The sequence below is a fragment of the Xenopus laevis genome, chromosome 1L, assembly GCF_017654675.1.
Source record: "Xenopus laevis strain J_2021 chromosome 1L, Xenopus_laevis_v10.1, whole genome shotgun sequence".
Taxonomy (NCBI): Eukaryota; Metazoa; Chordata; class Amphibia; order Anura; family Pipidae; genus Xenopus; species Xenopus laevis.
This window is the reverse complement of record NC_054371.1, coordinates 26,609,447-26,635,161: the sequence shown is the minus strand read 5'-3', so window position 1 is coordinate 26,635,161 and position 25,715 is coordinate 26,609,447. Positions and strand designations below refer to the sequence as shown.

Sequence of the window (25,715 nt, the reverse complement as noted above, 5' to 3'; positions counted from 1 at the left end):
CCAATTGGAATTGTGAACAAAACATATTCAATGGTGCCCTTTGAAGCTCCAGTCCTGTCCATTTGCTCGTGGAATGGGGTAATAAGAAAGGACAGTGATAAGGATAATATTGACCCCTGACCCTATACCCAGGGGAATCAGTTTACGCAGTTACGTTCATAAAACTCTGGTATGGCATCCTTCATGCTGAGTGGAATTGTTTGGAAAGGCATTGAACCACACAACTGTGGCCGAGCACATTTAGACTGGACAATGTCATAATATCAGATTATCTTTTGTGTTATACACACACTTAAGAAAGTCCAGAACAAAAAGGTGGGGCTTCAGCAGCAACATCTACCCTATTAATAAACAGAATGTGCACCAACTTTACCCAACACAATAAAGAGCTGAGGTCATATTTATTTTCAAATGGGTTTCATGTTTCATTCTTTATAGTAGTGACGTCACAATTAACAGGTTTTTCTTCAGGTGTACAGCATTTCATAATAAAAAAAAAAACTCACAGTACTTAAAATTCATTTTTTTTAATTATCCATATTTTCATAGATATACTAGAGTCATAGCAGGATTGTTTCTGTACAACAAGTGTTGAGTCCATTTAAAAGCAAAATTGTTACAAAACTCATAATAATATTAAATCATCTGGTGCTTTTGGCCCAGTCCCTGTAATTAAAAATAAATAGTGTGTCCCATTTTGGCAGTTGCAGAAGAGTCAGATGTGCATCCCATGTGCTCTTTTCAAACCCTAAAAAGCAAAGAGAATATTCAGTAGAAGCATTGTAGGGCTGTTAACTAAACAACAGTACATTTATATGATATGATCCATTTATATTTGTATAATGAATTATTTTATTTGGGACAAACTAGACATGGAAACAGGGATGAGGAGACTACTTCATCAACTTGCTTAGAATATAGCAAATGATTACCTTGATTAGTCTGCTACTAGTAAGAAAATGAAAGGAAGGCTGTGATTGGCTGCTATGGGTAATTGCACTTTTATTTCCCAAACAACTGGGGAGCTTGGCATTAAAGGGATGGTTCACCTTTAAAGGGCATGTAAAGTCTAAAATAGAAGAAGGCTAGAAATGCTGTATTTTGTATACTAAATATAAACATGAACTTACTGCACCACAAGCCTAATCAAACAAATGATTTATGCTTCCAAAGTTGGCTACAGGGGGTCACCATCTTGTAACTTTGTTATACATCTTTGCAAGACTAAGACTGTGCACATGCTCAGTGTGGTCTGGGCTGCTTAGGGATCGTCATAAACAAAGCTGCTTGAGTTCTGCATGGCTGGGAAGTAAGGCGGGGGCTCCCCCTGCTGTTCATAAGTATGATTGTTTCACTGCTCAGCAGTTAGGGACCGTCTGACAATTCCTATCCACAGCAGTAAATGAAGGGAGAATTTCACTGCATACAGTCAGGTTTCTTATAAAAACGGTACACATTTTTTAATTAACGTATATTGGAGATAGGTTTCTTTTTCTTTAAAGAAAGTAATCATGGAATTTTATTTTTTTGCCTTTACATGCCCTTTAAGTTAGCTTTTATTATGTTATAGAATGGCTCATTCTAAGCAACTTTTTCATTTGGTCTTCATTTTTTTTTATTTTGTATAATTTTTTAATTATTTGCCTTCTATCTTTGACTACTTTCAGCTTTGAAATGGAGGTCATTGACCCCAACAACCAGGGTCGGACTGGGCTGGCTGGACACCAAGTAAAAACCAGGTGGGCCCGTCAGCCCAGACCCGTGCCTACCTATGGGCCCCAATCACTGCGGTAACTACAACACAAGTAGGCATGGGGCCCCCGGAGGGTGGTTGTGGCTGGGGCCTCCAGGGTAGTGGCCTCAGAGGTGGGGGTGGGCCCTGAGGGGGATCGGGGGGCCCTCTTGCAAAAGGCCTCCAATCCAACACTGCTGCCAACTAAAAATCAAATGATCTGTGAGGCTACAGTTTCATTGTTATTGCTATTATTATTATTATCATTCATCTTTCTATTAAGGCCCTCTACAGTTTGTAATCGGGACCTTAGCAACCAGATCTTTGCTAAAATTGCAAACTGGGGAGCTGCTAAAATTAAACTACTCAAAAACCACAAATTATAAAAAATGAAAACCAATTGCAAACTATCTTAGAATTTCAATCTCTATATTATGTCAAAAATTAAGTCAAAGTTGAACAACCCCCTTAAGACCAACTAAAGTTAAAACTGAGGATGACTGCTTATTTACAGTCTTGTATATCACTGGGACTATAGAAGAGGGGCCATAATGAATTGTTTCATAAATATGTAACCTCTATGAGCTAAAATGGGGTCTGACCAAATGTTTCTTTGTCAGAGGGCCCAGAACCAAATAAGTCTGACGATCTCTGACCTATGATGGGTTAATAAATCAATTGCCATATGTTTTGTCCCATTTTAATTCACAACCCCTCAATTAATGTTGGATGAGGTTCATTCAGACTTAGCATGAGTTGGATGAGCAGATATTTCACTGAGCTAAGAATCAGATAGGCCCATGTATGTGGTCTGTTGTTTAGTACCAATTATGACTAATAACTGGAACATGGATCTACTTGAAATATAAATAGTTTAGAAAAAAAATTGCTTAATTTTGCAGCATCCCTAAGATTGTCCCTGAAGGGAATGTCCCTAAGAAGGTTCTAGACTGAGACTGAGGAGGTCTCAGGTACGGGAAACCTATTCATGGGGGTTGGGAAACAAGAACCAATGTGACCCATGAAACGTTAGATACAGAACTGTTATGGGGGCCCTCTTAAAAGTTCACACACTTTGGTGAAACACCCAATATCATGAGGAAGGCAGATAAAGAAGGGTTTAGTGTCTCCTTTGAAAATGTGTCTTCCTTGTATTGTGGTATGGCCAATACAGGTTTGGGAACTGTTATTCAGAATGCTCAGGACCTGGGGTTTTCCAGATAATGGATCTTTCTGTAATTTGAATCTTCATACCTTGTCTACTAGAAAATCATGTAAACATTAAATAAACCCAATAGGCTGGTTTTGCTTCCAATAAGGTTTAATTATATCTTAGTTGGGATCAAGTACAAGTTACTGTTTTATTATTACAGAGAAAAAGGGAATCCTTTTAAAAGTTTGGATTACTTGCATAAAATGGGTGACTTTCTTTCTGTAATTCAGAGCTTTCTGGTCCTTTATATGGAAAGTCATATATTTTAGCATATATTGGGGCAACAAAAACCATGAATTTTGGAAAAGCTAATTTTAGTGCCTTGAGGGCTGCCCTACAGAGTATTGATTGGGGCATTAAGTTTTCAGCTAAAAACACAGAACAGAAATGGTTGTCATTTAAAATTATATTAAATCATTACTGTTCTCAATTTATTCCCTTAAAGGGGTGGTTCACCTTCAAACAACTAGTTGTTTTCAGATAGATCACCAGAAATAATGACTTTTTCCAATGACTTTCTATTTTCTATGTGTGACCATTTTTCTAATATTCAAGTGTCAAGAGTCTTTTTTTACCTTCTGAAGCAGCTCTGGGAGGGGGGGGTCGCCGACCCTGTAAACTGTTCTAAATGGATACATTTAGTTGATACATTTCTTATTTTTGTCCCTGCTGAGTTCCCTCTGGGTTTCATTACTGGCAGCTGTTAGAATTGATACAATAGTTGCTAATACTCCAGAGATGCTGCTGAGAAATGTATCAACTAAATGTTGTAAAATGGTAACAGTTCAGAATTTCCCCCCAATTTACTGAGCTGCCAGACTCAAACACCAGAGACACGAACATTCAACTTTAAACTTAGATTTTGGAAAAACAGTAAAAAAATAAATAATGGAAAGTAATTGGAAAAAGTCTTTATTTCTGCGGAACAATCTAAAAACAACTGAATTGAAAAAAGTGTTTGGAAGGTGAACAACCCCTTTTCAAGAGTAAATATAGAAGCTCCAAGAATCATCCTGTGTGGCTTAATACAAATGTAAAGAAGTTAATGGGAAAGAAGAGAAAGGCATTTAAAAACTACAAATCTGTTGGGACAGAAGCTGCATTTAATGAATATAAACACTGTAATAAATGTTGTAAATCAGCAATCCGGAAGGAAATGAAGAGTTAATTGCGGTGGAGGTGAACTAACCCTAAAAAGCTTTTTAAATATATTAATAGTAAAAAGATGCAGGTTGAGAGTGTTGCTCCATTAAATAATGGTACCAGTATGGTTGTAACAGATACAGAAAAGGCAAATGTGTTAAATCAGTTCTTTTCTTCAGTGTATACAATAGAGGAGTCTGAGTTCCCAGGCTCACTTCATAGCTGCAGTAATGGCTCAGCTCAATCTAGTCAGTGGCTGACTCAGGATATGATTCATAAAGCTTTAATAAAAACTAATGTAAACAAGGCGCAGGGCTAGATGGCATAAACCCCCAGGTTCTACGAGAGCTTAGTTCAGTTTTAGACCAGCCCCTATTTCTGATTTTCTCAGATTCGCTTTCATCTGGTATGGTGCCTATGGATTGGAGAAAAGCTGATGTTATTCCAATATTTAAAAAGGGATTACGATCTCAGCCTGTCAATTATAGGCCAGTAATTTGACATCTGTGGTGGGCAAATTATTTGAAGGCTTGTTAAGGGATCACATTCAAAATGTTGTCCTAATGAATGGCATTATGAGCAACAATCAGCATGGCTTTATGAAGGATAGGTCATGTCAGACGAATTTGATTGGTTTTTATGATGAGGTAAGTAAGATTCTGGACAGTGGGGGGGGGCAGTAGATGTGATCTATTTGGATTTGTGGGGCATTTGATACTGTGCCCCACAAACGACTGTTTTCTAAACTAAGGCTTTATGAAGTCGTTTGCACATGGATAAGAACCTGGCTACAGTTTTGGGTACAGAGGGTGGTTGTTAATGGGACATTCTCTACTTAGTTGGGTCCCTCAGGGCTCGGCATTGGGTCCACTTTTATTTAACTTGTTCATTAATGACTTAGGGGAGGGTATTGTAAGTAATGTAGGTTATAATGTAAGTAATAAGTGATAGGAATTTATACAAAAGGCACGCAGCATAACAAATACAAACCATGTATATCTGCTGGAATTGATCGTCAAGGCCACAGAATGAATGCTAGTGAGAAAAACAAAAAAAGGAACAAAAACTATAAAATAAGATACAAAACAAAACAGAAAAAAGAAAAGAAGAAATGCTGTGAGCAGTGTAAAATGATTTGGCATTACTTTGTATATAAGATTGTTAGACATAAGAAAGGCAATCTTGCAAAGAACCAAAGAGCAAAATGGCTAGTGTGCATGCGACTGGACAGACGGTCTGTTTATTGGACAGACAGAAACTACTGCACATAAAAGACTTGTGTCCTACAGTACAAACAATCTCACTCTATCTGACCAATAGCAGCTCTAACCTTGGGAATCAAATGTTGAAAACCTCATGGACATCTTGACTTACTACCTTCTCCTTCCATACTTTCCATTCTTCCATTCTCTACTCCTTTTCCTTTTCTATAATTATATTTCATACTCCACATCCTTCCATCGTTTCCATTCTCTGCTCACTTTTATCTTCTGCTACTCCAATCTCCGCAACCTTTCATTTTCTGCTACAGGTATGGAACCTGTTATCCCCATCGGGACATGGGGTTTTCCGGATAAGGGGTCTTTACATAATTTGGAACTATATCATTTAAACATTATTTAAACCCAATAGGATTGCTGTTACTTTAATAAGGATTATTTGTATTTTAGTACATGGTACTATTTTATTATTACAGAGAAAAAGGAAATCATTTTTAAAAATTTTATTTATTTGATTAAAATGGAGTCTATGGGACATGGCCTTTCTCTAATTCAGAGCTTCCTGCATAACGGGTTTCCGAATAACGGATCCCATACCTGTATATTCCATACCCATTCTTACCATTTCCATTCCTGCTACTACATCCCATTCTCTGCATCCTTCCACTTTTTGGTACTCTGTTCCATTCATACACCTAGGGGCCTATTTACTAACAATTGAATTTTTTTCACAAATCAAATTTTTTCTTTAAAAATGTGTGTTTTTTTATTCCTCTAAAACTCTTACATTCGATATTTAAGAAGTGTAAAACCCACGAAAAACTCTAATACACAACTTTGGAAAGTAAAAGAAGTCATGGTCCTATCCTATCGGCAGGCCTGGATTTGTGGAAAGGCCACCAAGGGGGTGACATGCCGCCCAACCACACCCCCATTGGTTCAGAAACACTGGGGATGCGCTGGAGATACAATCATTTTTTTTAATTTCCTGTGCGCCAATCCCCATTGCTCCAGTCCTGATGATGAAAATATGAGCAAACAAAAAGGGAGGCGATGGGGGGCAATGAACGACAGTAGGCCTAGGGGCCCCCACTATGTAAATCCGGCCCTGCCTATCGGACATTTTTTAGCCATTCAGAGTTTTAGAAGTTTTCTTAATTGTTTACGCTAGTGATTGCCCTTCAATTTTTAGAAGTTTTCATAATGTTTAGAGCATTATTCAGTGGGTTTTTTTGTGCTTTTTAAATTAAGAGTCTTTTTTATAAATTACAAGGCATTGGTGATTTTAGAGAAATATAGTTTAATCATAGTTTTAAAAAAAGTGCCCCCATTCACTACTCCCTTCCATCCTCTACTACCCCGTTCCATTTTCAACCCATTTCAACAACCCATTCTCTATAGTCAAACAACCAAACCTGGTTCATTTTTTTTGCAAATTAGTTCTCATTTTATAGTACATAAAATTACACATAAATGACATAACATTATAGTTGTAACGTTTGCTCCAGGTCTAGTTACCGATAGCATTTGTCATTTTAAATAAAGAATACATCTCTATAGAGTCATATTGCTCAAAGTTCATAATTGATCAATACATAACCCCTGTTAGGCACATTACCTTAATATGATTATAATCAGCACAGAGCTGAATGAGTGAGTGTGTTTTTCATTTGCTAAGGAGAAAAGGTTTGGGAGCCCCATTCTTTATGAATGAAGCCCCACGTTTGTGCTGCTGTACTGTTTGGCCCTAAGACTGATTGATTTCTGTAACCTCATAAGGGGATTTTCATCTTCCTCTGACCCAGCTCAGCATTTATTTGCACAGTTAGTGCACAGAATACTGATGTGCCCCTTCCCTTCATTACCTGCTGTACAATACACAGTGACTTACTGACTATTCATACAGAACTGCTATCTGTGACTTCCCATATTCAACAGGAATTAATAGAGAACACTTACCTTTTCTTCTAGCTCTTTAAGTTGCCTTTTCTGAAACTCTATTTTGTCTTCAAGTTCCCGGATTCTCTGTGTAAACAGGAAATATAGAGCTGAATGGAGCCGCTTCCCCCAATCTCACAGCAATTAGGTCAAAGCTTCTTTAAAAAGACGGAGGCATGCAGCAAGGTTAGAGGATCACTATTCTGAATACTCTTGCTTGGGTTACAAAAGGCAAGTGGTTTTTTTGCACCTTGTCCCTGGAATATTCTTCTAACAGCAACTCTGAGGATTTTTTGGCCTCAGAATGTAGTGTAAAGAGATGCACCTAATATTATACTGTGCACTCAGTCGAGCTGCAAACAGAATCATACACCCATAGTCAGTTCCAGACTGAGAATTAAAATAGGCCCAGGCATTTCAGGTACACAGTGGCCCAATCAGCCCACACAGAGGCCTAGATAGCCCCCACCAGCCCACTAAATACTGACTTTCTATGGGACCTTATAGCAGCCCCTCTGGCATTTGCCAGAACCCACAGATTGCCAGTCCGGGCCTGCCCATAGTCTCATATGAGCACTTAATCCTGTCTGTCACATGACTTTCAGGTTACCAAAATTCTCCCAATAACCCCCAGGAAACCCATACCTTCTGACAATAGATTTTTCCTCCTCTTGAAAACTTTTAAAATGGAAGGGTATTCTATATAAATTAAAAATATGGGGTATGACTTAAAGCAGTAGAACACCTTTGAATTAACTTTTAATATGATGTACAGAGTGTTATTCTGCAATTGGTTTTCATTTTTTTTTTATAATTTGGTCCAAATTACTCTAGCCAACATCCACTGATTTGAATAAGAGACTGGAATATGAATAGGAGAGGCTCTGAATAGAAAGAGGAGTAATAAAAAGTAGCAATAATAAAAAATGTGTAGCCTTACAGAGCATTTGTTGTTCAGATGGGGTCAGTGACCCCCATTTGAAAGCTGGAAAGAATCAGAAGAAGAAGGCAAATCATTCGAAAACTATAAAAAATAAAAACTTGAAAAGCTGCTTAGAATTAGCCATTCTATAACATACTTAAAGTTAACTTAAAAATGAACTACCCCTTTAAGGTGCATTATAAATTTACTAAATTGAATGTCTATAGCAACCAAATATAAACTGTATTTGCTTTAATTTTCTTGGTACAGGTATGCGATCAATTATCCAGAAACCTGTTTCGAGAAAGCTCTGAATTATGGAAAGGTTGTCTCCCATAGACCCAATTTTATCCAAAAATAATAAAAAATTTAGAGATTTCCTTTTTCTGTGTAATAATAAAACAGTAGCTTGTACTTGATCCCAACTAAGATATAATTAATCCTTATTGGAAACAAAACCAGCCTATTGGGTTTATTTAATGTTTACATGATTTTCTAGTAGCTTTAAAGTATGAAGATCCGAATTACGAAAAGATCCGTTATCTGGAAAATTGCAGGTCTTGAGCATTCTGGATAACAGGTTCCATACCTGTAGTATATAACACATATGTAAAAATTATCTTTTACTATTCTATACTTTATTTGTTTAACTATAACTGCTCCTAATTTGACCAGAGCCCTCTATTATTATCGGGCAGTTCATTTTTAGTATGTTAAACTGTAGAATGGCTAATTCTAAGCAACTTTTCAATTGCCCTTCATTATTTCTTTTTTTATAGTTTTTGAATTATTTGCCGTATTCTTCTGAATTAGATTTCAAATGACCCCATCTAATACAAATGCTCTATAAGACTACTTATTTATAGTTATTGCTACTTTGTATTACTCATCTTTTCATCCAGGTCCTCTCCTATTCTTATTCCAGTCTCTTATTCAAATCAATACATGGTTGCTAGGGTCATTTGGGCCCTAACAACCTGACTGCTGAAACTGCAAATTAGAGAACTGCTGAATAAAAGCTAAATAACTCAAAAACCACAAATAATAAAAAATGAAAACCAACTGCAAATTGTCTCAGAATATCATTCTTTACATCCTACTAAAAAAATAACTCAAAGGTGAACAACCCCTTTAAGGGGTTGGTATTTGTTGTAATGCAGATCCCTGCTGCCAAGACATAGAGGTCAAATTTCGAATTCGTGTGAGTTTTTAAAAATGTATTTTAAAAAAAATTTAATTTCCTTAACTCGGGTGAATAGGATCAACCTGAAAACTCGAATCAAATTCGGTTTTAAAAACTAGATTCAAGTTTTTTCTCCGAAAAAAAACTTGAATGTCAGGAAGACTGTAAACAACTCATAATTCCCAGGATCTCTCCCATTGACTAAAACAGTCATTTATCAGGTTTTAGGTGGCGAATAGTCAAATTTGAGTTCTTAAAAGGCCAGTGTATTCTAAATCTCAAAAATCTAATTCAAATATTTTTGAATATTTTTGAATTTGACCGTTTTGGCCATAAAAAAAATTCGAATTTTCAATTCAACCCTTGATAAATCTGCCCCATAAAGTGCACCTGCTGCGCCTGCTGTAAAAGTTCCATGCGCTCATGTAGGATCTGGCAGTCAAACTCCCGGCTTTGCCTCAGGATCTGCCTTCGCAGCTTCTCCACTGCCGCCCGCAAGTCTTCCCTCTGGTTCTCGTTTAAGCATTCGCTGACCCTCCTCCCTGGCTCCTGCTGCAAAGCGTTATATAAAGTAGCTTCTAATTCCTGGATTTTCTAGCACAAGTCACACCATTCACAAGCGATTGTGCATTTTAGGGAGAGAAAAAGAAAATGTAAGGACAAATTAGTACACAGGAATATCACTGTAGGCAACATTCAACACAGTGCAGATATTCAATCACATTAAACCCTTTACCAAGTTACTTATTACAAGTGTTTGAGTTTTATATTCTCATAGAAATGCCCATGCATTGATTTGCTCAGCTAATAAAGCCGTTCCTCTTCTCACTAATTTGATTTTCAGACGACTGTGGCCAGTCGGCCAAAATGGTGTGGTTTTAATTCATTACCTAAGCAGTATAAAAAAATGGCAAATATCTTAAAAACCAGACAGCAAACTATGTAAATGGCAAAAGTGCTCAGATTTTACATTCATTTATCTACAGGGTTTTCAATTTCTTTCATTTGTATTTATGTTAATGTGTGTGTGTTAAAGTTTTTACGTTGCTGCACACTTTTGTAATAGTCATAACGCGTAAAAAACATGGCAGAGGTTCACCAGGAGGTTGATTGTGATCATAAAAGTAATAAATATAATATATAAATATATATATTCCTATGGGTAAATGAGATGATAGGACCCCCTCAGTTTGTGAAACAGCTAAAAAGGCCTACCATATGTGCTTGATCAAGTGCCTGCTTCCGGTAGTCCAGTTCTTCTTCTAAGTAGCCTTTCTGTTTGCTGAACTGGTCCTGAGCGTAACAAAAAGAGGTGTGATGTAAGTTTCCAACACTAAATATAAGAAAGCAAATTCTTAAATGTATCCAGCCTCATTTACTTAGAGGGAAAATGCTAAGGAAAAAAGGGAAGATGTTTTATCCCAGAATTCCAGCATCATTGCACCCTGGATGCTAGATACCACATAGACCAGGTGCAAGTGTCTTCTGTATGGCACAGTGGAGTTTTTTTGCTCTTTAACAACCACAAATATAAAAAGAGGTCTAGTATGTGAATAAGAATAAAATTCTGTGTATGCAGATTCCCCCATGAACCCCCCTGACTTCAATGGATTCTGTTCTTAAACTTTCCTTGGTCACTAGTAAACTGGCCTTGAGGGAAGAGCCACCTGTTTGGCTGAAAGACCAGTTCTTTGTTTTTCTGTGGTGTGGAGAGATATCTCTATGCTCTCCCACCGGTAACTCCCTTTTTACAAGTCTATAAAAACTCTGTGATTCCTTTCTTTAGGGTTCTGACTCTTTGTGAGTTCAGAATCCGTGGAGCTTGTGTCAAATAAAGTCAGAGGAATTAGACTGCTCCAAACTCACCCCACATGTGTGCTCCTCAAAGTGAACTCCACTGGATAGCCGGGGTGCTCTGCCACCAGCGTTTCCACGGTAATACACCGTACTTAAAGGGATACTGTCATGGGAAAACATGTTTTTTTTCAAAACACATCAGTTAATAGTGCTGCTCCACCAGACCTCTCAAAAGAGCAAACAGATTTTTTCATATTCAATTTTGAAATCTGACATGGGGCTAGACATATTGTCAGTTTCCCAGCTGCCCCAGTCATGTGACTTGTGCCTGCACTTTAGGATAGAACTACTTTCTGGCAGGCTGTTATTTCTCCTACTTAATGTCTCAGTGGGACTTGGCTTTTACTATTGAGTGTTGTTTTTAGATCTACCAGGGAGCTGTTATCTTGTGTTAGGGAGCTGCTATCTGGTTACCTTCCCATTGTTCTTTTGTTAGGCTGCTTGGGGGGGGGGGGTGATATCACTCCAACTTGCAGTACAACAGTAAAGAGTGACTAAACTTTTATCAGAGCACAAGTAACATGACTGGGGGAAGCTGAGAAACTTACAATATGTCTAGCCCCATGTCAGATTTCAAAATTGAATATAAAAAAATCTGTTCGCTATTTCGAAAAATGGATTTCAGTGCAGAATTCTGCTGGAACAGCACTATATCTGATGCGTTTTAAAAAAAAGATGTTTTCCCATCACAGTACCCCTTTAAAAAAATAGAGCAGGTGGTAATCCGGATAAAAAAAAGGTGGTTTATTGCAACAGACCAACATCACTTGACATGCTTCGGGAATAACTCCCTTAATCATAGGTAAGGAGTGCTCTATCTTTTTAAGTATGTTGTGTTAAATAAACTTGTCTTTCACCTAAAGTGATCTCCAGTTCCTAAAATTCCACAACAGTTCTTGGTGGAGTTAATGCTGCCATGGGAAGATCCATACTCCACTAGCCACCACAAGCCCAGAAAGTCTAAAAGGTTATTGGCCTGTGCCCTATATGATGTCCCTAGCACTGGTTACATGCAATGCTGTTGGTAATACAGGTATGGGACAATGTAATTGGTAATACAGGTATGGGACCTATTATCCAGAATGCTTGGGACCTGGGGGTTTCCGGATAAGGGATCTTTCCATAATTTGGACGTCTTATGTATACTAGAAAATCATAAAAACATTAACTAAACCCAATAGGCTGATCCAATAAGGATGACTTATATCTTAGTTGGGATCAAGTACAAGGGTATGTTTTATTATTACAGAGAAAAAGGGAATCATTTCAAAATTGGGTTATTTGATTATAATGGAGAGAAAGCCTTTCCGTAATTGGTGCTTTCTGGATATCGGGTTTTCGCATAACGGATCCCATACCTGTAGCAATTTGCTCCACCACCAAGTATCAGCCCACTACCAGTGCTCATCTGAATTATGTACAGTTGGTGCTATTGTAATTTGTACTCTGGCTCATATGGCATAGACAACATTTATTAATATGGGGAAAATGGCCCAGTTATGTCTGCCGGGAGCAGATTCACTATTGATGGTGGTGGCTTTATCTATACAATGCTAGGCACAGGTCAGAACCAAACAAGACAGAGAATTTACCTACAGTATTCCCCATTCAGTACTTCTAGTGAGCCACAGCCCTGGGGAACCAACAGGGAATTTTTGCAGTCTTAAAAGGAAAAATATACATGCAGAAAATGGCAGAGAACCATAACTTCTACTAAACCCATGTTGGAGGGCTGCATTGATTATATACATAGATTTTAATCAGTGTAACCCTTCTAGTTGTATTTTTAGATGTGTCTGTGATTTTTCAAGTCATATGGTAACCCTATATAATATCTTATAGCTCCCTTTGATATTACGTTTCTGATGTTTAACACTGAAGATTGTGCACCCTATACCCAGTGGTGTGTTTTCCAGTCTGGCGTCCTTGGACCAGTATCTATTGCAGGAGCAGGAGAGCCCATACTTTACTAATGTGAGGTCTGCTTTTAGTGATGCTCCCATTATGATCTACATCCATAAAAGCATTATTCGCATTCTGTTCCATAGAAAATATTACTTAAATATTGATTAATGAGTAATTGTGTATTGTTATATTTAAACATCTATTTCTTATGTAGCTCTAACGTAAAAAATATCTGAATGAAACAGATGGGTGATATAGACAAGCTGTGGACAGAGTCTTAAAAACTACTGATCACCAGCTAAAGGTCTAATGGTAGATCCCAATCTACCTTTCGGGCACCCCTGCTGTAGATACACACAAATTCTTGACCTCACCCATTGCCAGAGACTTCTATTGGTGCAATATAATTTCTGTAATGCCCAAATGCTGAACTGGTACCAGAGGGGCCTCATCAGAAGTTGGGTTTAGAGCAGCAGCACAATAAATGTCACTGGTCTTTATTGTTATATACAACTGGAGGGGATATACAGTAAGTTACATGTTTTATTTGCTCCCAGGAACCAGAATATCCAAAAACAATAATAAAGACAGAAGCATTAGAAATTTAGATTTAGTTTATCTTTCTGTGTGAAAAATGTCAACCCAACCAATTATTTTTGCCTAATAAAGTAAAACATAATTAAGCATAAAACATAAGCAGCTTTGCAATTTATATTCATTACAAGTGTTCTAAAATGTATTTGTATATGTCAATTAAAATTGGAGTAACTCCAATTTCAATTGATTTACTCTACACCTGAGGTGGGGGTGTACACTGAGATGGAAGAAGCCTATTAAACCACTCTCCCAGAGCGCAGTCACTTCTATAGTGTGGTATTTGTATATGTATTGCTATTGAAAGCACTGACTGTCCCTTTCTATTCTCTGACCTGATGGCTCGGACTGTTGATACAATGTAAGACAAGGCAGCTGATTAATAGACCTGACTTTGCTGGGGAACTAAGACTTTTGCAACATTGTTTAAAAAGTAACAACCAGGAGTTAAGCCAATGCTGCTTTCAATAGCAATTGTTTTAACAAATAACTTTACAAGCACTGAATTTTTTTAATAAATGTATATTGGAAAGTTGCTTAGAATTATGTTTTCTTTTATTAGGCACATTTTTATTTTGGGGTTGACTTGCCCTTTAATTAACCAGGGAAAAAGAAGACAGGGCAACATCATTTTCCCCAAGAAACGGTACCTTCCAGAATAAATGATGGCTTTTAAACCATTAGGAATTCAGAACATCCCTTTTCTGGATGAAAGGCTGTATTTCACCAGTTAATCTACATAAGGAATCTGGGATGCAAGGGAGACTGCTAACAAAGGGACGCACCCCAGAAACTTTGTTTGACGTTCATCCAATAAATCACATGGGGGCAGATTTACTAAAGGGCGAAGTGACTAACTATTAGCGAAAATTTGCCAGTGTGACGTCATTTCATTACTTCGCAGATTTACTAATTGGCGCTGGTGTAACTTCGCTAGCGAAGGAGACAGACTCTAGCGGTAATTTGCTCCCTTATGCCAGATGAAGTTGCGCTCTAGCAAAGGGACGTAACCACGCAAATTCACTAAGATGTGGATTTTACTGAACGTTACCTCTTGCGCCAGAATTGCCTTCGCCACCTCAGACCAGGCGAAGTGCAATAGAGTAGATAGGACTTCCTCAAAAAATAGCTGACAATTTTTCTAAATCCCAAAAAAAACGCTACAGACTTTTTATTTTTCAGGGTGATAGGCTGCAAAAGATCGTACATTTTTTCTGGGGTACCCTGCTTCCGCCCTACATATGGCACATAAACTATACAGTGGGCACATGTGTAGGGCAATATAACAACTCTATTTTATTTTATTAAGGTTCCCTGGGCTTGTGTAGTGTAATGAATTTGCTGCAACTTTGGATTTTAGTGAATCACCGTTGTCCTGGTGAATCTACGTCTGGCGAAGTGTTGCGATGTGAGCGAAGCGGACGCTAGCGCAAATTCGACACTTAGTGAATCTCCCCATGGTCTTGTCCTTGTTTTGCTACAGCCATGCCTGTATAGGTTTCTGTATGTATGTGGTACTTGCCCGAATGTACCATGCACTGATAAATGATCAGAAGGACGTTTACTGCTATTCTTACCTTCTCGTTTTCCAGGTCAATCATTTTCTGTGTGAGGGCAGCTTCTGTGACTTCTATCTGTTTCAGCCACTACAGACGGAGCAAACACAGAGACAAGAAATGTGTCATAGATAGGATTTGTCTTAATGGGTCTTTGTCTCAATGGGTTTTATTGAGTTTAAAACTAATAAGCAATTATAGTTGTGATAAGTGTGTTTTAGCATAGAAATGTCCAAAATATAAAGGCTGCCTTTCTAACAGGTGAATTGACTAAAGTCTGACAACAAGTGAGTAAGGATTAAATGGCATATGGTACAAGCCCATCAAACAAAGAATAAAGAAATTGGAAATGGTCACTGAGAAGTTACAGGAGAAGCAAATAAAGATCATTTTGCTCAATGTATGATAACCTGATGCGATTACTTTTTTTACATCACATTTAAGAGACTGAATAAAGGTCAAATATTTCCATTCAACCTTCTCAGAAATGGCATAAAATCATGTCATATTAATCAGTCTGGTCACTGACAGCAAATGTCACATGCACTGAAGTCCAAGTACTAAGTAGATGTCATGATATGGCCATGTAAGCCCCCTTCTAACACAGGTGCTACTATGAGAACCAACTGGAACGGATGGAGGGTCCACCAGAAATTCTAAAGCAGTGGACCCAACCAGTGGCTCGTGAGAATGTTGCAAAGAAGGTGCTTATTTTTGAATTCCAGGCTTAGAGGCAAGTTTTGGTTTCATAAAAACCAGATGTCAATCACATTACTTATTTTGCACTACCCAGGAACATATTTCATGCTTGCGTTGCTCCCCAAATCTTTTTGCATCTGGATGTTGCTCACAGGTAAAACAAGTTGGAGACCCCTGATGTAAAGTGTAGTCAGCTGGATAAGTAGCATAGTTCAAGGTTGGTCAGAGGTTTTGGAGGTTTTAGACAAGATAAAACTAGCTATGAAAAGGAAATAGTAACAAACAGCCCTGAGCAGAGACCAATGAGATTCAGTGCATATCTAGACAGATGTATGTATGTTCTCCCTAGGTCTCCCTAGGTCAAACCATTTAATCTGAACAGTGGCAAGAACCTCTGGGTAACAGGTGTCAGTTTAACTGATTTGATAATTACTGATATTTGTCATCATCTCAAGCCTCATTAGTTATTACTGACTAGACAAAATAATGCTCTGGTATATTCAATTCCACAAAAGGCAACTTAGGGGCACATTTACTTAGCTCGAGTGAAGGAATAGAAGAAAAAATACTTTGAATTTCAAACGTTTTTTTTGGCTACTTCGACCATCGAATTGGCTACTTCGACCATCGAATTGGCTACTTCGACCTTCGACTACGACTTTGAATCGAACGAATCGTTCGACTATTCGAACATTCGATAGTTGAAGTACTGTCTCTTTAAAAAAAAACTTTGACCTCCTACATCGCCATCTAAAACCTACCGAGCATCAATGTTAGCCTATGGGGAAGATCCCCAAAGGCTTTCTAGCAAATTTCTGATCGAAGGAATTTCGTTCGATCGATGGATTATTCCTTCGATCGTTCGATCGAACAAATAGCGGTAAATCCTTCGACTTCGATATTCGAAGTCAAAGGATTTAACTTCTATAGTCGAATTTCGAGGGTTAATTAACCCTCGATATTCGACCCTAAGTAAATGTGCCCCCATATGTTATCACAATCTTGCTGCTGTTAATTCAATAACCATTGATCAATATTTATCAAAGTGACACTTTCCTGGTGCATTAACCACAATTTGAGCAATTTATAACAAATTAATCAATGCGACTGAACTAATTATTCAATCCAAAACAGTTTTTGATAAACCAGCCACCAGTTTAAATCCACTATGTATTGCTGCAAAGCATGTTCTCTACATAGTAGTTCCCAAACTGTGGGACTGGAGAATTGAAAGGGGGCTCAGCCTACAGGCCAGTTGGGGCATGAGTTGGGAAGAGTTGGCCATTTGCTTTCTTAGATAAATATAAAAGCCCACCTTGAATATCAGAGTAAGATTTTATCTTTGTATCTGATGCCCTAATTCTATATTCCTTATGCTATGGCTGAATCACAACAATATAGTCTTATATTTGCACCAATTTCATGAGCTACTTGATGCCCTAACCAAAGGTTGGACCTTCAAGGAGGCCCTGGCCAAAGGTCAGACCTTCAAATGAGGCTTGAACTGAAAAAACTGGACAATAAATAGTCTCAGTTATAGAACATTTTGCCTGGTAAAGAATGAGGAAAAACCCTGCCAATCAGTGTATTTATTACATAGTACATTTCTTCAACAATGAATGCAAACTTGTCCGTAGCTCATCTGAAAATATAAACTTAAACGTGTCCAGATTTTGACTTCACTTCACAAATGGAGTGCCCCTTGGACCTGTCTCAGTGACTGGAGTTCGTTTGTAATCACAATACTTGAAAGCAACTGGTAGATGTGTAGCATATTTGGTATATCTCTATAATAAACCATTGATTTCGGGTATAAGATGCCACAGAGTAGTACCATGACCAAATACGTGTATGCTGACATCACTACACAACATAAATAACTGATGACATCACTAAGCACTGCTTTTAATTACAGGTTCTCAATTGCTCTTTTAAATATAACCTTATAATAGGTGCAAATGTTATCTTAATACTATGAACATATTATAAACTGACCATATAAAACTTTTTATTTAAGTACTTGTAAAAACAGCCTCCCATTTCCCTTGTATTCCTTTCCCCTGCCATTAGCAAGAGAAAGCAAGAAGTCCTGGGAGAATTCAGTTAGTCCAATTAGAGTGCTTAACTTTCCCTTCTGCAAATAAAAAGGCTGATTGAAGGCAGCTAAGCAACAAGCAGATGGCACCATTTTCCCTAAAGGAGATTCATGTTCAGATAAAGTCACACCAGATCTTCCTCTCTCAATGCTAATCCATAATTAGCTCCTAAATCACAAATAAGTGACTACAATTATACAATGAGAACCGCAAAAGCTGAGCAAAGCATTATAAACAAAAATATACCTTCCCTTTTCCAATTGGAATCATAAAGCACGGCTGATATTTCAAAAATATCCAAGATATGTAATAAGCACAATTCTAATAATAAGCACAAGTCTGCCTTTTAAAATGAAGGTCAACATAAAAACTATTTAGTGTATAAGTGCCATGGTGGAAACAAACCTAAGATGTAAACATATCTAAAGGGGGCCATAGACGTAACAATTACGATCTTTCTTGGAAAAGATCTTTCGTTTCAATACACACGTGTAGAGCTGAATTGTCAGATATACAGATAGAAACAATAGAATTCTACCTGTATCTGATGATTTAGCACAATGGCTGATTTTCAATTGCCTTTAAAGGTGTTCGATCAAAATTTTCTGCCCAGCCCGATGAGCCGACTGATATCCAAGTCTTCTGCCGATATCGGTTGGCTCTTTTCCCACCATACACGCACCGAACTTGGTGCGAAAATTGGTTTTGTGCAATATAATCTGTGCGTCTATGGCCACCTTTAGGCCAAATGTTCTGTGACTAAGGGTACTGGCACACAGGGAAAGTGCATGGGAAAGCATTTCATATAGCACAGATTTAAAAACAGGCAAAATAGACTAGGGATGCACCAAATCCAGGATTCGGTTCGGGATTCGGCCTTTTTCAGCAGGATTAGGATTCTGCTGAATCCTTCTGCCCGGCGAACCGAATCCAAATCCTAATTTGCATATGCATATTTTTTTCCTTAAAAGGATGAACACATCACAGACCATCCCTTTAGACTAGAGGAAAAGAACTTTCATTTGAAGTAGCATAGTTGGTTCTTCACAGTGAGGACAGTGAGGTTGTGGAATGCACTGCCGGGTGATGTTGTGATGCTGATTTTGTTAATGCCTTTAAGAGGGGCTTGGATGATTTCTTGGACAAGTACAATATTCAAGGCTATTGTGATACTAAAATCGACAATTAGTATAGATATTGGTATATATATATTGGTATGTATATATATATATATATATATATATATATATATATATACCAATATATATAGTTTATGTCAATGTATGAAGGGGTCGGTTTGAGTATGTTTATGTATGGGCACTGGGTTTCATTTGGAGGGGTTGACCTGGAGGTGTAACTATGACAAATTTCCCTATATGACAGTACCATAAATATCTAAGTAACACCCTGCTTGGATCAAGTTTTCCTTGTTCTTGGTGGTAGACTTAACAGTTACAGCAGAGTTTTCCTAATCTACTATTTAGATTTGAGAAAGTCTGCTTAAGGGTTGGGGCAGATTCGGGGAGATTTAGTCGCCTGGCAACTAATCGCCTCTTCTTCCGGGGCGACAATCTTCTCGAACTGCCTGCACGCACGGCACGGAAGTCACCAGAAGTTTCCTCGTGAGGCAACTTCGGAAATCGAAGCGCCGCGAGTGCATTAGTGCGAGCGATTCTTCATTCAAGCAGGTGGAAGGCAGTTCAGGGAGATTGTCGCCAGGCGACTAAATCTTCCCGAATCTGCCTTCCGTCTGCCCCAACCCTAAAGGGTCAGTAAGATAGATGTTAGATTTGCAATGAATGTTTTTTTTGAGGGGGGGTCCTAAATTGGCCCAGTTTAAAAGCCTATTAGAGAGATTAGGGGTGATCATATATTTGCTGTCATAGATATTGTTGGAGATACAGTACGGTGGCACAATTTGTTCCGATATCTGTATAGTTGTTAGAAAGAAAGGAAAGTCCAGATCAAACTTTATCTCAAAAAAGAAGGGCCTTAAGGTCTGACAATATGGGCATTAAAGTGAGTTTTTGTTGTACAGGTGGGTATGGGACCTATAATCCAGAATGCTCGGGACGTGGGGTATTTCTGTATTCGGATAATCATAGCTTAAGTCTACTAGAAAATCATGTAAACATTAAATAAACCCAATTGGCTGGTTTTGTTATATCTAAGACTAGATCAATAATTAATTTACATAATTTGCTTGAATGAAAGAGTATAATGTTCTATTATTTTGCCTATTCAAATGCAGCAGTACAACTCCTGAGTGCTTGAATGCCTCAGATCCTGGGAAATGTCTCTGGGCAAGGATTTATTGGTCATGGATTTTCTAGCATCCTCACTTAAAAATAATCCCTGATAATCACTTTTTGGTTTCCTCACAGGGCATAAATGAACATAGGGCTAAGCAAACAAACTGCAGCCTCTCTGGCTCAATGGGCTTTATAGTTCATTGACATAATCCCCAGGTAATGACAGATGGTATGTCCCCATGGGCACAATGGAGTTCTGATTTCACTGACAAACACTGGGCAGTATCAAGATTCAAGGACAGTTATTTAAAATAGAAATCACTGCCTTCTGTTTATATCATAATTGGTTAAAGTTCTTAGCAGGATAACTCATCCTATAGTGAAAGCATTAATGGTGAATATTATATTGTATTCACTCCGACGTGACAATGGGCAGCAGCCAAAGAGGTACAATAAGTATTGAAACAGTATTATGCATTGTACAGTAATATATACCTTCTCACAGAGAGACAGCACTGTCCCTGCTTGTATGACTGCCACCTGTTCCTCATTCCTCAGGTTCTGCAAATACAAATTGTGACAAATATATGATCTATACATATTGGGTAATGTAAGAATAGACAAAGTTGTACGAGGTCTATTAACCCAGAGGAATCAACGTGTTTACTGTTAACAGTAAATACTCCCTTCTAGTGATGAGCGAAATTTTTCACACTGCGAAAATGACGCCCACCTAATGGGTGAAAAAATTAGTAGCACAAGCCTTATTCTATTTTAGACTTTACTTCCCCTTTAATGCTCATATAAAAAGCACTTGCATCTAGATTCTTGCTTCTCCCTCTGTCTAGCGCCAACAGGTAAAGGACAAGGCAGTCGTGACTTTTCCAACTGCCATAGAGCGGTTGGTAAGTAAAGAGATTAGTTATGGCCTTTGCCAAAAAGCCAAATACGGGACTCTAAGTAATATAGGGGGAAGTGAAGTATAATATATTTACCCCATTATCTCCAAGGATATCAAGCTTCTTCATGAGTTCTGAGATATCCACATCCTGCAAAAGAGAAGCCAGACAATGAACAACTCAGTGTCACACAGAATAGGGCAATGAATGATCGTGTGAATCCATTATGAATGTAACACAATGCTAAGATTGAACATGGTGTGCTACATATGAGAAGACTATTAGTTAGTGCATGCAGTTACCCTAAAAAATTATTTTAACACTCGGTTGGCCAAGATCCCTACTGAGCCATGGATCTAGAGTATGGCCTTTGATATACAGTAGATGAGCATTTTTACTGACCTATCTGACACACAATAGCAACCTTTTTTTCATTGAAATGGCAGTGGTGCCATAGGCTTCATGAGATGCACCAATCAAGTCTGCTCTATTTGTAATGAAAAACCCAACTTCAGGTCCCCTTATATTTTAAACATCTGAAATATTAAGGCATTGGTATAAATAAAGGATATAAACAGTCACAGTATTAATTGCTATTAAATTAAAAAAAATACAATTGCGCAATTATGACCATCTGTTTTTGTTTGTAGGTGCCGAACCAATGGTAACTATCTCCATATTTCAGTGTATGTTTAATAAAAAGATGTTTAAGGTCAACTGCTTATTCCGTGGATGAATCAAAGCTACACCGATGGGAATGGATAGGGTGAGGAAACACTGTTGAGTCACTGGGGCTCATTTATCAACACTGGGCAAATTTGCCCATGGGCAGTTACCTATAGCAACCAATCAGTGATTAGCTTTCTGAAGCCAGCTGCAAGTAGAACAATGAATGCAGCAATTTGATTGGTTGCCACGGGTTACTGCCCATGTGCAAATTTGCCTAGTGTTGATAAATGATCCCCACTGATTTCTCTGATGTCATGGTATGCTCTACTGTCTGACAGCATGAGTCCGTTTTCTGGCTAGTGGGAAACAGATATTAAATATCCACTACAGCTCTGCAGATTTTTTTAGGTATTATTTTCCTTTTTAAACTATTATCCTAATCGACGGTATATTTATGTTTGATGTTGTCAACTTGAAACAAGGAAGGTCTCCATGCAACATTCATATTTGTCAAATTACTGTGATTGACTTTGGAGACATTTAGCTGTAATCCTAATGTATTCATTTAGGGTGTTATGTTTCATTCAAAGCCCTCCAGCTGTCAATTTACATTTACCAGATATACTAGAATGCTTGGAAGAGCAGAAGTTGAACAGGTGAAGGCTGGGGATGATGCCCAATATTGAAAACCCAATTGGTATTAATACCAGGCCCCGGATTTGTGGTGAGGCCATAAAGGCCTGGGCCTAGGGCAGCAGAATAATAGGGGCGGCATGCCGCCCAGCAGCTTAGTGCAGGCGTGCTCCACCGGAAGGGGGGTATGCGGGCGGGCGCTAAGATCGCATGGCCGGGCGCCAGGACAATGCGGCCTTGAGGCACCCACCAACTAAATCCAGCACTGATTAATACAAAATTGAGAATAATCAACTGGAGTGATAAGCTCTCTGAAATGAAGGATAATAATCACTCAAATGTTCTGACTATCAGGGTTGTAAATATATAAGGCCATGAATAAAGGTGGGTGGAAATGAAGTCCCAACCACAGTAGTAGAAGGACAAAGTTTTCTTGTTTAGCTGTTGAAGAATAAGCTGCCCTTCCTGCTTATTTAGATTTTTTTTCTTGCACTATTCCCCTGAAAAATTTGTCCAATGTAGAACAAAACCAATGTAATACTGTAGTATCAGCTAGATCTTTTAACTATGAGAACAAACTTCAACAAAACCCCTCAAAAAATGTATAATTGCTCAACACACTCTTCCAAGCATGTCTGCAAATTTCAGGATATTAGCATTTTTTCAATCAATATAATGCTATGGTCGGCTACGAGTCTCTGACCTCTCTCTAAGCAGAGTAACAGCACAAGATTTTCCTTTGCCCAGGAACTTAATTTTCATATAACTGTAGCTGTATAACACTGATTGTGTCTTCCTAATGATTGACAAGATACAATGGAAAGTTGCTGGCAGCTGTTGGGCATTTTGATTGAACTTCCACCAGCAACTTGAATGAGATAAATCAGCTGACTGTAGCTCTATACATCCATTGTTCTAGACCCACTAACCTCTAGGTAGGAGGTTTAAATCAATAATAATGGACTTTAGTTCTTTTAAAGCCAACATTTGTTCTATCTTTTAGGTAATAATCTACAAAACGCTGACAATGTACGTTGTACATAGGTACTCATAAAACCAAAATCGAGGTCCTGTAAAGTTGTAGTCATTACTCACTGCATGATGGGCTGTGGGTAGCACAACATGGTAGAAACAAGTAGGTGAACTTTTTGTGGAACACTGCAAGGAGTGGGTTTATTATTGACATGGAATCATTCATTTATGTATGCTAGGAATGTTTCTTTCACTATAGAAAAGCTCCGCCAACACACCTTTAAAATGTTAGGGCTTTTTCCTATAATAACTTGAAAAATTTAGGCCAACCCCCCCCCATTTCCTTTTAATGGAATATACTGAAAAACTGTGAATCCCCTAGATTAAAAAAACAACTAAATCTTGACACCTTAGACATGAAGTTGAACATGCACAAGAGTATGGAATGGGAAGCAAATTGTTTCCATCTCCTTAATGATGGCGGTTTCCCAAAGGGTTAATGACAATGAAACACAAGTAGGCCACTAGGTAAGTGAAGCTGCATCTACCTTAATTCCTTCCTGCTGACAGAAGAGCTGCAGAGCACTTCCACTGTTTTCTGGGAAGTTGGCTATTTGGAGGTTAAAAGCTGGAGACCTTCGTTCTCTCTCCTGAAGAAAAATGGGTTATTTTACAATTTTTGTTTCCTATGAGAAAACCTTGGATTGTGCACACACAGATATTACCATAGGTTTCCCCAGGTTCGTGCTAAAGACAACATTATCTTGCCGGATGGTAAACCCTACAACCCCAGGACTGTCGCTGGAGAACAAATACAAGTGGTAATTTAACCACCCCAAGGGTTTGCCATCCCTGTGATAATGTATCATGGGGAAGACCCTTGTCTATTTCAGAACCACTGTGCCGTTATCCTTATTTATGTCACACTTTGTGTACAGAACAATTAAAATCTTCATACCGTTGGATCCTGTTGTGCAATAAAAGAAAATCTACATAGACTGGGTAAACATTTGGTACAAAACAACAAAGGCAATGAATATAAGGAGTAAACGACTAGACACATAAAGGAAGTGCAAAACATTTAGGGATTTTGCAAAAGAAAAAGATGTAATATGGTTAATCATACCAAAATAGGTGCACAGGTTGTTACATCACAAGGCACAAGACCATCTGTTTGTGTTGCAGGTCATACCAAAATACCACTGTTGACAGGCTGGAGCAGCTATGGGTAACTAAGCAATCTCCAGCAATGCTCCACCTTCCAGCCTCTCACCAAAATCTGATTTCTGCCAGTTGCCCCTAACTAAACTGGAGAACTTAGGCCCACATACATGGAGAATTCAACATGTATCTCTTGTATAAGTAATTCCTGAATGGCAAATATTGGACAATTTACCTACAACATCATGTACCATCTCAAGATGTTGGAAGTCAACTGTCCAACTTGAAGGTCAGAGGACCACCAAGACAGATTAAAGGCCTTCAGCAATTTGTAATTTTTTTTGTAGACTTGAAAATTATTTCTTCTAAGAAAAAGATGTAATATGGTTAATCATACCAAAATAGGTGTTGTTACATCACAAGGTACAAGACCCTCTGTTTGTGTTGCAGTTCATATCAAGATGTTGGAAGTCAACTTTCCAACTTGAAGGCCAGAGGACCACCAAGACATATTTAAGGCCTTCAACCTGCTCAAGCAATCTGTAAATTTTTTTTGTAGACTTGGAAATGTCTTCTTCTAAGAATCTGCCCTATGAATGTGAGTTATAGTGGATAATCAGCCTATCAGCGTGGCTAAAGTTGGGACAGCATAGAACACAAAGCAACTTCTAATATCTTTAACATTGTTCATTGCTGGGTACATTATCTGTTACTTATACATGAGAATTTTTTATAGTTATAATAATCTGAGTTTATGTGTTGGCCTATGCGCTTCACCCTACAGTCAGTTTGGAAGACTCCAACATGAGGTGTGCTGACCAAGAATATTATCATTATGCCAAAAGTACTTCTCCAAACGTGCTCCAGTTTGATGATCCAAGTCTTCTAGCCCCAAGCATTTTATACAGGAGTATATTAGTTATCTCATCTCAGGCTACATAATTCCATAAATGAATCCTTACAGTATCACCATGCACCAATTCTAAATGATGAATTCACAATATGATCAATGATGACATCATAGAATTTTTTTTACATAGCATTTGTCTACTATATGCCAGTTAATCGAGG

The 25,715-nt window shown here is 38.1% G+C and overlaps 1 protein-coding gene across 8 annotated transcripts in view; it reads right to left on the bottom strand.

Annotated features, from left to right (window-relative positions):
* Positions 1-511: 511 nt before the first annotated feature.
* jakmip1.L (janus kinase and microtubule interacting protein 1 L homeolog) overlaps positions 512-25,715 on the bottom strand; it is a 102,767-nt gene continuing 77,563 nt past the window's right edge. For 4 of the 8 annotated variants that reach the window (XM_041579759.1, XM_041579741.1, XM_041579744.1 and 1 more), the window contains exons 14-22: positions 24,032-24,133; positions 21,306-21,359; positions 20,806-20,871; positions 15,285-15,353; positions 10,567-10,644; positions 9,742-9,945; positions 7,268-7,333; positions 5,079-5,123; positions 512-748 (exon numbers count right to left, since the gene is read on the bottom strand). In XM_041579759.1, the coding sequence (XP_041435693.1) occupies positions 716-748; positions 5,079-5,123; positions 7,268-7,333; positions 9,742-9,945; positions 10,567-10,644; positions 15,285-15,353; positions 20,806-20,871; positions 21,306-21,359; positions 24,032-24,133 (717 nt within the window). In that variant the 3' untranslated portion in view covers positions 512-715. Of the gene's footprint in view, positions 749-5,078; positions 5,155-7,267; positions 7,334-9,741; positions 9,946-10,566; positions 10,645-15,284; positions 15,354-20,805; positions 20,872-21,305; positions 21,360-24,031; positions 24,134-25,715 lie in introns of all 8 variants that reach the window. The other 4 variants (XM_041579775.1, XM_041579787.1, XM_041579769.1 and 1 more) reach the window with 3 other exon arrangements.